Here is a 13,442-nt window from a genome sequence, read left to right as displayed (position 1 = left end):
CCCCCGGCGGGCAGCCCCCCATTGCCTCCCCCGGCCAGCCCCCTGCTCAGCCCCCGAGTGCGCCGCCTCCACCCCCGGTGCCCCTGCCCGGCTCTGCCTGCAGCCCGTCCCCGCGCCCACGCACGGCTCTGCCTGCAGCCCGTCCCCGCGCCCAGGCCCGGCTCTGGCTGCAGCCCGTCCCCGCGCCCACGCCCGGCTCTGCGTAAAGCCCGTCCCCGCGCCCACGCCCGGATCTGGCTGCAGCCCGTCCCCACGCCCAGGCCCGGCTCTGTCTGCAGCCCGTCCCCGCGCCCACGCCCGGCTCTGCCTGCAGCCCGTCCCCGCGCCCACGCCCGGCTCTGCCTGCAGCCCGTCCCCGCGCCCCTGCCCGGATCTGCCTGCAGCCCGTCCCCGCGCCCACGCCCAGCTCTGCCTGCAGCCCATCCCCGCGCCCAGGCCCGGCTCTGCCTGCAGCCCGTCCCCGCGCCCACGCCCGGCTCTGCCTGCAGCCCGTCCCCGCGCCCACGCCCGGCTCTGCCTGCAGCCCGTCCCCGCGCCCCTGCCCGGATCTGCCTGCAGCCCGTCCCCGCGCCCCTGCCCGGATCTGCCTGCAGCCCGTCCCCGCGCCCACGCCCGGCTCTGCCTGCAGCCCGTCCCCGCGCCCACGCCCGGCTCTGGCTGCAGCCCGTCCCCGCGCCCCTGCCCGGATCTGCCTGCAGCCCGTCCCCGCGCCCCTGCCCGGATCTGCCTGCAGCCCGTCCCCGCGCCCACGCCCGGCTCTGCCTGCAGCCCGTCCCCGCGCCCACGCCCGTTCTGGCTGCAGCCCGTCCCCGCGCCCGCGCCCACGCCCGGCTCTGCGTAAAGCCCGTCCCCGCGCCCACGCCCGGCTCTGGCTGCAGCCCGTCCCCACGCCCAGGCCCGGCTCTGCCTGCAGCCCGTCCCCGCGCCCACGCCCGGCTCTGGCTGCAGCCCGTCCCCGCGCCCACGCCCGGCTCTGCCTGCAGCCCGTCCCCGCGCCCACGCCCGGCTCTGCCTGCAGCCCGTCCCCGCGCCCCTGCCCGGATCTGCCTGCAGCCCGTCCCCGCGCCCACGCCCAGCTCTGCCTGCAGCCCATCCCCGCGCCCAGGCCCGGCTCTGCCTGCAGCCCGTCCCCGCGCCCACGCCCGGCTCTGCCTGCAGCCCGTCCCCGCGCCCACGCCCGGCTCTGCCTGCAGCCCGTCCCCGCGCCCCTGCCCGGATCTGCCTGCAGCCCGTCCCCGCGCCCCTGCCCGGATCTGCCTGCAGCCCGTCCCCACGCCCACGCCCGGCTCTGCCTGCAGCCCGTCCCCGCGCCCACGCCCGGCTCTGCCTGCAGCCCGTCCCCGCGCCCCTGCCCGGATCTGCCTGCAGCCCGTCCCCGCGCCCACGCCCGGCTCTGCCTGCAGCCCGTCCCCGCACCCACGCCCAGCTCTGCCTGCAGCCCGTCCCCGCGCCCACGCCCGGCTCTGGCTGCAGCCCGTCCCCGCGCCCACGCCCGGATCTGCCTGCAGCCCGTCCCCGCGCCCACGCCCGGCTCTGCCTGCAGCCCGTCCCCGCGCCCACGCCCAGCTCTGCCTGCAGCCCGTCCCCGCGCCCACGCCCGGCTCTGGCTGCAGCCCGTCCCCGCGCCCACGCCCGGATCTGCCTGCAGCCCGTCCCCGCGCCCACGCCCGGCTCTGCCTGCAGCCCGTCCCCGCGCCCCTGCCCGGATCTGCCTGCAGCCCGTCCCCGCGCCCACACCCGGCTCTGCCTGCAGCCCGTCCCCGCGCCCACGCCCGGCTCTGCCTGCAGCCCGTCCCCGCGCCCACGCCCGGCTCTGGCTGCAGCCCGTCCCCGCGCCCACGCCCGGCTCTGCCTGCAGCCCGTCCCCGCGCCCACGCCCGGCTCTGGCTGCAGCCCGTCCCCGCGCCCCTGCCCGGCTCTGCCTGCAGCCCGTCCCCGCGCCCACGCCCGGCTCTGGCTGCAGCCCGTCCCCGTGCCCATGCCCGGCTCTGCCTGCAGCCCGTCCCCGCACCCACGCCCGGCTCTGGCTGCAGCCCGTCCCCGCACCCACGCCCGGCTCTGGCTGCAGCCCGTCCCCGCGCCCAGGCCCGGCTCTCCCCACACAGGGGAGCCATGGCGGCGCTGCCCCGACTCACGGTGGAGAAGAACATGGTGAAGACGTAGACCGAGGCCTCGAGCAGGTAGCGGCTGCGCAGGGCGATGGCCACGGGTGGCAGGAACATCAGGTTGCTGAGGCACAGAAGCAGCGTGGCCAGGAGCTGGAAGCCGTAGGAGAAGGCCTCGGCGCTGTCCGTGCAGCCCCAGCCGTTCCAGCCTGCGGCGAGGGCCCGTCAGCCGGGCAGGGCTGGCAGTGCCCAGCGAGCCCGGGGCCGGCGGGGGGGACGGAGGGGCGTGCGGCGGGGCTGGGGACCAGGCCGAACGCGGCAGCACCGGGGGTTAGAGAAAGGGGCTGCCAGGCCGGGGGGTCCTGGGGCCACATGGGGGTAGCGGGGCCGGGTGTGACGGACGCTCCAGCCACATGGCTCAGTCTAGGGGGGCAAGGAGGGGCCCCGTCCTGGCTTCCAGGAGATGGCCCGGAGGGGGCTTTGCCAGCCGTAATGTGAGGGGGCAACGTGCTGCCAGGGGCCGATTCCAGACTCTGTGGAGCTGCCCCGGGAGGCTGCCCCCTCACCTGCCCCCGCTCCTCCCTCACCCGCCCCACCCCCTCACCTGCCCTCACCCGTCCTGTCCCCTCACCCGCCCCCACCTCCCTCACCTGTCCCGCCCCCTCACCCGCCTCCACTTCCCTCACCTGCCCCGTCCCCTCACCTGCCCTCACCTGCCCCGCCCCCTCACCCACCCCCCCACCTCCCTCACCTGCCCCACCCCCTCACTCACCCCCCCTCCCTCACCTGCCCCGCCCCCTCACCCGCCCCCTACCTCCCTCACCTGCCCCGTCCCCTCACCTGCCCTCACCTGCCCCGCCCCCTCACTCACCCCCCTCCTCCCTCACCTGTCCCGCCCCCTCACCCGCCCCCACTTCCCTCACCTGCCCCGTCCCCTCACCTGCCCTCACCCATCCTGCCCCCTCACTCGCCCCCCCACCTCCCTCACCTGCCCCACCCCCTCACTCACCCCCCTCCTCCCTCACCTGTCCTGCCCCCTCACCCACCCCCTCACCTCCCTCACCCACCCCCTCACCCACCCCCTCACCTCCCTCACCCACCCCGCCCCCTCACCCGCCCCCACCTCCCTCACCTGTCCCGCCCCCTCACCCGCCTCCACTTCCCTCACCTGCCCCGTCCCCTCACCTGCCCTCACCCGTCCTGCCCCCTCACTCGCCCCCCCACCTCCCTCACCTGCCCCACCCCCTCACTCACCCCCCTCCTCCCTCACCTGTCCCGCCCCCTCACCCGCCTCCACTTCCCTCACCTGCCCCGTCCCCTCACCTGCCCTCACCCGTCCTGCCCCCTCACTCGCCCCCCCACCTCCCTCACCTGCCCCACCCCCTCACTCACCCCCCTCCTCCCTCACCTGTCCTGCCCCCTCACCCACCCCCTCACCTCCCTCACCCACCCCGCCCCCTCAGCCGCCCCCTCAGCCGCCCCTCACCTGCTTTGCACTCGCAGGCCGCGTACAGGTAGTTGCTGGTGCGCAGGAGCTTGCACTGGCCGTAGGGGCCGCAGTCCTCGATGCAGGGGGAGAGGTAGGTCCGTAAATACACCTCCGCTGCCACGGTAGCGCAGGGCTCGAACCTGCCACACACCTGGCGTCAGCGCGGGGAGGGGACAGGAGCCGTACGGGGGGTGCGAGACCCACGCGACAGATGCTGCCACTCGCCCGCCCCCCATGCCCAGCCCCCCAACCGGCCACATGGCGGGCGCCAGCGCGGCTCCAGGCCACACACACGTAGCCAGGGCCAGGCCATGGGCACCGCGCCAGCACCCAGCACCTGCACCTGGAGATGTCAACGAGTCACCCGCCACCAGCCAGCAGGGCCCTGACCCCACGCTGACGCCGCCTGGCTCCGGCACGGACAGACAGACAGACACATGGGGAGACATGGACCCAGGGACCTGCGCTCAGAGCTCTTGTCTTTCCTGGAAGGAAAGGGTATCTCCAGCCCTGTGTGACGTTATTAATATGAACTGGGACCGTATAGATCATTGTTGCAACCAAGGTCCTGCAGTGGCAGCAAATCTTCTATAAAGGGGGTCAAATAAGGTGTCTCAGACAAGGTTATGCTTTGCTGGTTATGATTATGCTGTCTGTATGTGTGTATCTTTTGTATTTAAAGATATAAGTATTGGCTCTAGACTGTGTAGTTCAAACTTGTGCTGTGCTCCTGGGGGACACCCCAGACACGTTGGTGTCAGCTCTGCCTGGCCTGCTGGATGGCCCATTAAGGACCATCAGCTGCACAACTGACCCATTGAGAGAAGGCAGATACACCTTGGGACTCAGCCAGGTGTCACGGAGTGTGGGGGAGTCCAGGCCCTGCACCCCTCTTCCTGGGATTCACTGAGACTCTCAGCCAGCCAGTAAAACAGGAGGTTTATTGGACAACAGGAACACAGTCCCAAACAGCGCCTGTGGGTACACCCAGGACCCCTCAGTGAAGTCCTTCTGGGGGATCAGGGAGCTTAGACCCCAGCCCTGGGGTTCCCTGTGTTCCTCCACCCAGCCCCAAACTGAAAACTAAACCCACCCAGCAGGTTCCCTGCTGCAGCCTCCGTCCACATTCCTGGGCAGAGGTGTTACCTCCCCTCCCCCTCCTGGCTCAGGTTACAGGCTCTCAGGTCTCCCATCCCCATGAAACTCCCCTGCCACATTCCCAGGTCAACACTCCCCCGTCCCTGCTGCGTCCCATCTCTCCCCCCTTCGAGACTGAACTGAGCGGGGTCACTATGACCAGTGACCTGGGGAAGTTCGGGGCCCCCTCTCCGGGACAGCGCATCCGCTATCAGGTTGGCACTTCCCTTCACATGGATCACGTCCATCTCGTAATCCTGCAGGAGCAGGCTCCACCTCAGGAGCTTGGCGTTGGCTCCTTTCATCTGGTGCAGCCAGGTCAGGGGAGAGTGGTCGGTGTACACGGTGAAGTGTCGCCCGAAGAGATAGGGCTCTAGTTTCTTGAGGGCCCACACCATGGCCAGGCACTCCTTCTCGATGGCCGCGTAGTGTTGCTCCCGGGGTAGCAACTTCTTGCTCAGGTACACGATGGGGTGTCTCTCCCCCTTTTCATCCTCCTGCATTAACACCGCCCCCAGTCCCGTGTCGGAGGCGTCGGTGAACACCACAAAGGGCTTGTCAAAGTCTGGGTTTGCCAGAACTGGGCCACTGACCGGAGCCTCCTTCAGCGCCCGGAAAGCCTCCTGGCACTGCTCGGTCCAGACCACCTTGTCTGGCTTCCCCTCCTTGCATAGCTCAGTGATGGGGGTGGCGATGGCGCTAAAGCGGGGCACAAACCTTTGATAGTATCCTGCCAACCCACTAAAGGCTTGGACCTGCTTTTTGGTGTGGGGAGCGGGCCAGTCTCTGATCACCTCCACCTTGGCCGGTTCTGGCTTTAGGCGGCCGCTCCCCACCCGATGGCCCAGGTAAGATACTTCAGCCATCCCCACCTTGCACTTCTCCGCTTTTACAGTCAGCCCAGCCCTCTGGAGTCGGTCCAGCACTTGTCTAACCTGGGACACGTGGTCCTCCCAGGTCTGGCTAAAGACACAGATGTCGTCAATATACGCCACGCAAAACTCTCCATCCCCCTCAGGAGCTGGTCCACCAGGCGCTGGAAGGTGGCCGGCGCTCCCTTGAGGCCGAAAGGCAGGGTCAGAAACTCATAGAGCCCCAGAGGGGTGATAAAGGCCGATTTCAGCTGGGCATCTGCATCCAGCGGCACTTGCCAGTAGCCCTTTGTAAGGTCCATGGTGGTAAGGTACCGAGCTCCTCCCAGCTTATCTAGGAGCTCGTCCGGCCTGGGCATGGGGTAGGCATCCGATACAGTGATGGCATTGAGCTTCCGATAGTCCACACAGAACCGGACCGACCCATCCTTTTTGGGGACCAGCACCACCGGCGAGGCCCAAGGGCTGGCCGATGGCTGGATCACCCCCAAAGCCAGCATGTCCCGGACCTCTCTTTCCAGGTCCTGAGCAGTTTTCCCTGTGACTCGGAAGGGGGAGCATCTTATCGGCGGGTGCGACCCTGTCTGCACCCGGTGGACAGTCAGATTAGTGCGTCCAGGCTGGTTGGAAAACAGCTGTCGGGACGGATGCAGCACCCCCCTGACCTCAGCTTGCTGGGCAGGGGTTAGCTGATCCGAGAGGGGAATTGTTTCCAGGGGGGAACCAGCTCTGGTCCCAGGGAATAGATCTACTAAAGGGTCATCTCCCTGCTCCTCCCACTGACCACACACAGCTAACACCACATTCCCCCTGGCATAATATGGCTTCATCATATTCACATGGTACACCCGGCGGTGGTGGGCCCGGTTCGACAGCTCCACCACATAGTTTACCTCATTGAGCTGCTTGACGACCTTGAAAGGGCCCTCCCAGGCGGCCTGTAGTTTGTTCTTTCTCACGGGGATGAGAACCATCACCTGATCCCCGGTGGCGTAGGCCCGGGCCCGCGCCGTGCGGTCATACCAGACCTTCTGCTTCCTCTGGGCTCTGGCCAGATTCTCCCTGGCCAGGCCCATGAGTTCAGCCAGTCTCTCTCGGAAGGTCAGGACATACTCCACCACTGACTCTCCATCGGGAGTGGCCTTCCCCTCCCACTCGTCTCTCATCAGGTCCAGGGGGCCCCTCACCCTCCTTCCATATAACAGTTCGAAAGGCGAAAATCCGGTAGACTCCTGGGGCACCTCCCTGTACGCGAACAGCAGGTGAGGTAAGTACTTGTCCCAGTCCTGCGGGTGCTGGTTCATAAAGGTTTTCAGCATCATCTTTAGCGTCCCGTTAAACCTCTCCACCAGCCCATTGGACTGGGGGTGATACGCTGAGGCCCAGTCGTGCCGGACCCCACATTTCTCCCACAAGCACCGGAGCAGGGCCGACATGAAGTTGGAGCCTTGGTCTGTCAAGACTTCCTAGGGGAACCCCACTCGGCTGAAAATGGTCAGGAGCGCATCTGCCACGGTGTCTGCTTCAATGGAAGCTAAGGGCACTGCCTCGGGGTAGCGGGTTAACCCTGGGTAGGTTGGGTCTGTTCAGCCTGTCCCTGAGCCCGGGGCACTGGGTCCGTACGTGGCCTCAGTGATAGCAGCTCCGGTCACGTTGGTCCCCTCGAGCGGGTCGGAGGGGCCCGATGCCAGGCGTTCCCCTTTGGAGGGGTTCTCCCTATTTCCCCGCTGGGACGCCCCATGGTGACTCTCTCTCTGCATCGGGGGGGGCCTGTTCTTTTGGGACTCCTCCCGGCTACCCCCTGACCGACTGTTCACAAACTCGTCGGCCAGCTGCCCTGCGTGCTGGGGGTTCGCGAGCTTTTTGTCCACCAGCCACAGCCTCAGGTCGGAAGGGCACTGTTCATACAGGTGCTCCAGTACGAACAGGTCAAGCAGGTCCTCTTTAGTTTGGGCCCCCGCTGTCCACTTGCGGGCATATCCCTGCATCCGGTTGACCCGTTGTAGGTAGGTGACCTCAGGCGTTTTACGCTGACTCCGGAACCTTCTCCGGTACATCTCGGGGGTCAGCCCAAACTCACGGAGCAGGGCCTGTTTGAACAGTTCATAGTCCCCTGCCTCTGCCCCTGTCATTCGGCTGTAGACCTCCACGGCTTTGGGGTCCAGTAAGGGGGTGAGGAACTGGAGCCTGTCTGCAGGGTCAACCCTGTGCATCTCGCAGGCATTCTCAAAGGCCGTCAGGAAGCTATCGATGTCCTCCCCCTCCTTCCGCTGGGCCAGGAAGCACTTATCAAAGCTCCTTGCAGTCTTGGGTCCCCCCTCACTCACCGCAGCCGGGGCCCCACTGCTCCTCAGCCTGGCCAGCTCCAGTTCATGCTGTCTTTGTTTCTCCTTCTCCTGACGTTCCCTCTCCTTCTCCTCCTGCTCATGTTGACGTTGTTTCTCCTTCTCTTCCCACTCATGCTGACGTTGCTTTTCATGATCCTCCAGCTCCCTCATTTTCATCTCCTTCTCCCATTCCATCCACTCCAGGGATGGGGAGCTCCACCGGGAGGATCCCCTGCTGGCTGCTGGGGCCAGGGGGCCCTCGGTATTTGCCGGGCTTCCCCCAACCCCTCCCCCAGGCCTAGGTAGGAAGGGTCTCGGGATGTCCTCAGCAGCAGTCTGACCCCTCCCAGCCTGGTCAGGCCCCAGGGCCCACGCTGCGTCCGCCGGGCGGCTTCCCTCAGGGACAGGGATCGGGTCATCCAAGCGATCCCTCTCCTCCAGCTGGGCAATCAGCTGTTCCTTGGTGGACCTCCCGATGCGCAGCCCCCTCTGCCTGCACAGCTCCACCAGGTCGCTCTTAAGGCGTTTAGCGTACATCTCCCTGCTGGCCACTCGCAGGCTGGGCAGCTGTCCACGGTTTCCAGGAAAAGCCCCTCGTGTGCCAGTCCTTCTCGAGGTCACCACCTCTTTGCCAGGGTCGAGCTGCAGACTCCTCCGCCCCGGGACCGCTCGCTGCAATCCCCCGGCGGACGCTGTTACTGCAAAAGTCCTTCTCTCTGGTCACACACTCCCGGGGTTAACTGCCCCCTGAAACCATCTCTCTCTGAATCTTCAGCATGCCTGGTCCCCGTCAATCCCCCTTCATTTTACTGTTCCCCAGTCACTTACTGCAGGAAGCGCCGTTCGCGGGGTGCAGTACATCCCACCGCTGCCACCAGTTGTCACGGAGTGTGGGGGAGTCCAGGCCCTGCACCCCTCTTCCTGGGATTCACTGAGACTCTCAGCCAGCCAGTAAAACAGAAGGTTTATTGGACAACAGGAACACAGGCCAAAACAGAGCTTGTGGGTACAACCAAGACCCCTCAGTCAAGTCCTTCTGGGGGAGCAGGGAGCTTATACCCCAGCCCTGGGGTTCCCTGTGTTCCTCCACCCAGCCCCAAACTGAAACTAAACCCCCCCAGCAGGGTCCCTCCTGCAGCCTGTCTTCACATTCCTGGGCAGAGGTGTCACCTCCCACTCCCCCTCCTGGCTCAGGTAACAGGCTCCCAGGTCTCCCCTCCCCAGGGCACATTCACAGGTCAACACTCCCTCCTCCCTGCCTCCCCCTCCAGGGACCTGCCTATGGACAGAACTCTGAGGTGTTTCCAGGCCATGGGATGGACAGCTTGTCCTTGGGACAAAGAAAGCAGAGACCACATGGCAAGAGACTATAGAAAGCTGCTGCAGCTCCTCCATCTGGTCTTCAGTCCTGCTTCCTGCCTCTGGAGGGACTTTGCTACCCTGAAGCTCTGAACAAAGGACTGAATGACCCATCCCAGCTGTGGATGTTCTCCAGAGACTTGATTTGAACCTGCCGTTTATTCCATCACTGCTACAAACCTGAACCAAGAACTTGGCCATCACTGTCTGTCATTGATTCCATTGAACCCGTTCTAGCTCTCATCTCTATCTTTTTCCTTTTATGAATAAACCTTTAGATTTTAGATTCTAAGGGATTGGCAACAGCGTGATTTGTCGGTAAGATCTGATTTGTATATTGACCTGGGTCTGGGGCTTGGTCCTTTGGGATCGAGGGAACCTTTTTTCTTTTACTGGGGTATTGGTTTTCATAACCATTTGTCCCCATAACGAGGGGCACTGGTGGAGATACTGGGAAACTGGAGTGTCTAAGGGAATTGCTTGTGTGACTTGTGGTTAGCCAGTGGGGTAAAACCAAAGTCCTCTCTGTCTGGCTGGTTCGGTTTGCCTTGGTGTGCATAGAAACCCCAGCCTGGGGCTGTAACTGCCCTGCTCTAAGCAATTTGTCCTGAATTGGTGTGACGCAGCAGGGAGGAGGGAGTGGTGACCTGGGAATGTGGCAGGGGAGTTTCACTGGGGATGGGAGACCTGAGAGCCTGTAACCGGAGCCAGGAGGGGGGTGTGATGAAGCAGGACTGTTCTTAATGTTTCCTCTGAATAGTGTGGGGGTGCCTCAGTTTCCCCTAGGCAGTTCTTAAGTATCTAGGGGGTGGGATAAGGGTGTATGATCATTGCAGAGCCCTAGAGGGCAGGTGTGTGCAGGGGTCTGGACACAGAGAAGGGCTGACACCCTGTTTCCTGGCAACTGATGGCCTGGGCCCTTCCCCCCTGCGAGGTGAGAGCTAAAGGGTTGGAGAACAAAGGAATCCTGACCTCCTGGCCCGGGACAGGGACAAAGCCCAGAGGAGCGGGGGCTGGAGGGAGTTTCAGTTTGGGGCTGGCTGGGGACATGGAGTGAAGGGCAGACGCGGTTGTCTGGCTCACTGCCCCCCAAAATGGACCGGCTGAGGGGTCCGGTTCTCTGCACCTACAAGCTCTGTATTAGACCATGTTCCTGTCGTCTAATAAACCTCAGTTTTACTGGCTGGCTGAGAGTCACGGTGAATGTGAATTGCAGGAAACAAGGGTACAGGACCCTGACTCCCGCACTCTTTCTAACAACTGGTGGTATAGAATCATAGAGTATCAGGGTTGGAAGGGACCTCAGGAGGTCATCTAGTCCAACCCCCTGCTCAAAGCAGGACCGATCCCCAATTAAATCATCCCAGCCAGGGCTTTGTCAAGCCTGACCTTAAAAACTTCTAAGGAAGGAGATTCCACCACCTCCCTAGGTAACGCATTCCCGTGTTTCACCACCCTCCTAGTGAAAAAGTTTTTCCTAATATCCAACCTAAATCTCCCTCACTGCAACTTGAGACCATTACTTCTTGTTCTGTCATCAGCTACCACTGAGAACAGTCTAGATCCATCCTCTTTGGAACCCCCTTTCAGGTAGTTGAAAGCAGCTATCAAATCCCCCCTCATTCTTCTCTTCTGCAGACTAAACATCCCCAGTTCCCTCAGCCTCTCCTCATAACTCATTTGTTCCAGTCCCCTAATCATTTTTGTTGCCCTTCGCTGGACTCTTTCCAATTTATCCACATCCTTCTTGTAGTGTGGGGCCCAAAACTGGACACAGTACTCCAGATGAGGCCTCACCAATGTCGAATAGAGGGGAACGATCACGTCCCTTGATCTGCTGGCAATGCCCCTACTTATACATCCCAAAATGCCATTGGCCTTCTTGGCAACAAGGGCACACTGTTGACTCATATCCAGCTTCTCGTCCACTGTAACCCCTAGGTCCTTTTCTGCAGAACTGCTGACGAGCCATTCGGTCCCTAGTCTGTAGCGGTGCATTGGGTTCTTCCGTCCTAAGTGCAGGACTCTGCACTTGTCCTTGTTGAACCTCATCAGATTTCTTTTGGCCCAATCCTCTAATTTGTCTAGGTCCCTCTGTATCCTATCCCTACCCTCCAGCGTATCTACCACTCCTCCCAGTTTAGTGTCATCTACAAACTTGCTGAGGGTGCAATCCACACCATCCTCCAGATCATTAATGAAGATATTGAACAAAACCGGTCCCAGGACCGACCCTTGGGGCACTCCACTTGATACCGGCTGCCAACTAGACATGGAGCCATTGATCACTACCCGTTGAGCCCGACAATCTAGCCAGCTTTCTATCCACCTTATAGTCCATTCATCCAGCCCATACTTCTTTAACTTGCTGGCAAGAATACTGTGGGAGACCATGTCAAAAGCTTTGCTAACGTCAAGGAACAACACGTCCACTGCTTTCCCTTCATCCACAGAGCCAGTTATCTCCTCATAGAAGGCAATTAGATTAGTCAGGCATGACTTGCCCTTGGTGAATCCATGCTGACTGTTCCTGATCACTTTCCTCTCCTCGAAGTTCTTCAGAACTGATTCCTTGAGGACCTGCTCCATGATTTTTCCAGGGACTGAGGTGAGGCTGACTGGCCTGTAGTTCCCAGGATCCTCCTTCTTCCCTTTTTAAAAGATTGGCACTACATTAGCCTTTTTCCAGTCGTCCGGGACTTCCCCCGATCGCCATGAGTTTTCAAAGATAATGGCCAATATCTCTGCAATCACATCCACCAACAACTTGAGCACCCTCGGATGCAACGCATCCGGCCCCATGGACTTGTGCTTGTCCAGCTTTTCTAAATAGTCCCGAACCACTTCTTTCTCCACAGAGGGCTGGTCACCTCCTCCCCACGCTGTGCTGCCCAGTGCAGTAGTCTGGGAGCTCACCTTGGTTCGTGGAGACACAGGCAAAAAAAGCTTTGAGTACATTAGCTTTTTCCATATCCTCTGTCACTAGTTACCTCCCTCATTCAGTAAGAGGCCCACACTTTCCTTGACTTTCTTCTTGTTGCCAGCATACATGAAGAAACCCTTCTTGTTACTCTTAACATCCCTCGCTAATTGCAACTCCAAGTGTGATTTGGCCTTCCTGATTTCACTCCTGCATGCCCGAGCAATATTTTTATACTCCTCCCTGGTCATTTGTCCAATCTTCTACTTCTTGTAAGCTTCTTTTTTGTATTTAAGAGCAGCAAGGATGTCACTGTTAAGCCAAGCTGGTCGCCTGCCATATTTACTATTCTTTCTACACATCGGGATGGTTTGTCCCTGTAACCTCAATAAGGATTCTTTAAAATACAGCCAGCTCTCCTGGACTCCTTTCCCCCTCATGTTATTCTCCCAGGGGATCGCTGCCCATGGTAGCGGTGGGATCTATTGCACCCCGCGGACAGCGCTTCCTGCAGTAAGTGTCTGGGGAGCAGTAAAACGAAGGTGGGCGTTAACGAGGACAAGGCATGCTGAAGAGTCAGAGAGGAACGGTTTTGGGATGGCGGAGGAGCTACGCTTAACCCCTGGGAGTGTATGACCAGTGAGAAGGACTGTTGCAATAACGGGGTCCCCCTGGGGACTGCGGTGAGCAGGCTCAGGGGCAAAGGAGACTGCGGCTTGACCCTGGGAGAGAGGTGGTGACTTGGAGAAGGGCTGGCACACTAGGGGTTCTCCTGGAAACCGTGGGGAGCTGTGAGCACACAGGTCTGCGAGTGGCCAGCAGGGAGATGTACGCTAAACGCCTTAAGAGCGACCTGGTGGAGCTGTGCAGGCAGAGGGGGCTGCGCACTGGGAGGTCCACCAAGGAACAGCTGATTGCCCAGCTGGAGGAGGAGGATCGCTCGGATGGACCGATCCCTGTCTCTGAGGGAAGCAGCCCGGCAGATGCAAGGCGGGCTCCGGTGCCTTACCCAGATGGGAGGGGTCAGACTGCTGCCGAGGGCATCCCAGGACCCCTCCTACCTATGACAAGGAGGGGGGCTGGGAGGAGCCCAGCAAATACCGAGGGCATCCTGACCCCCGCGGCCACCAGGGGATCCTCCTGGCGGAGCTCCCCATCCCTGGAGCTGAGGCAGCTGGAATGGGAGAGGGAGATGAAACTGAGAGAATTGGAAGATCGAGAGAAGGAGCGACA

At 62.2% G+C, this 13,442-nt stretch overlaps 1 protein-coding gene across 3 annotated transcripts in view; it reads right to left on the bottom strand.

Moving 5' to 3' along the window:
* The window catches only part of TMEM8B (transmembrane protein 8B), a 36,206-nt gene that overhangs the window by 1,921 nt on the left and 20,843 nt on the right, over positions 1-13,442 (bottom strand). For 2 of the 3 annotated variants that reach the window (XM_037902504.2, XM_037902505.2), the window contains exons 9-10: positions 3,592-3,734; positions 2,136-2,314 (exon numbers count right to left, since the gene is read on the bottom strand). In XM_037902504.2, coding sequence (XP_037758432.1) covers positions 2,136-2,314; positions 3,592-3,734 — 322 coding nt within the window. The remainder of the gene's footprint in view (positions 1-2,135; positions 2,315-3,591; positions 3,735-13,442) is intronic. The other variant, XM_043547728.1, reaches the window with a different exon arrangement.

This window comes from Chelonia mydas, chromosome 5 (assembly GCF_015237465.2).
Source record: "Chelonia mydas isolate rCheMyd1 chromosome 5, rCheMyd1.pri.v2, whole genome shotgun sequence".
NCBI lineage: Eukaryota > Metazoa > Chordata > Testudines > Cheloniidae > Chelonia > Chelonia mydas.
The sequence above is the reverse complement of the archived record's forward strand: the minus strand, read 5'-3'. Positions and strand labels throughout refer to the sequence as shown.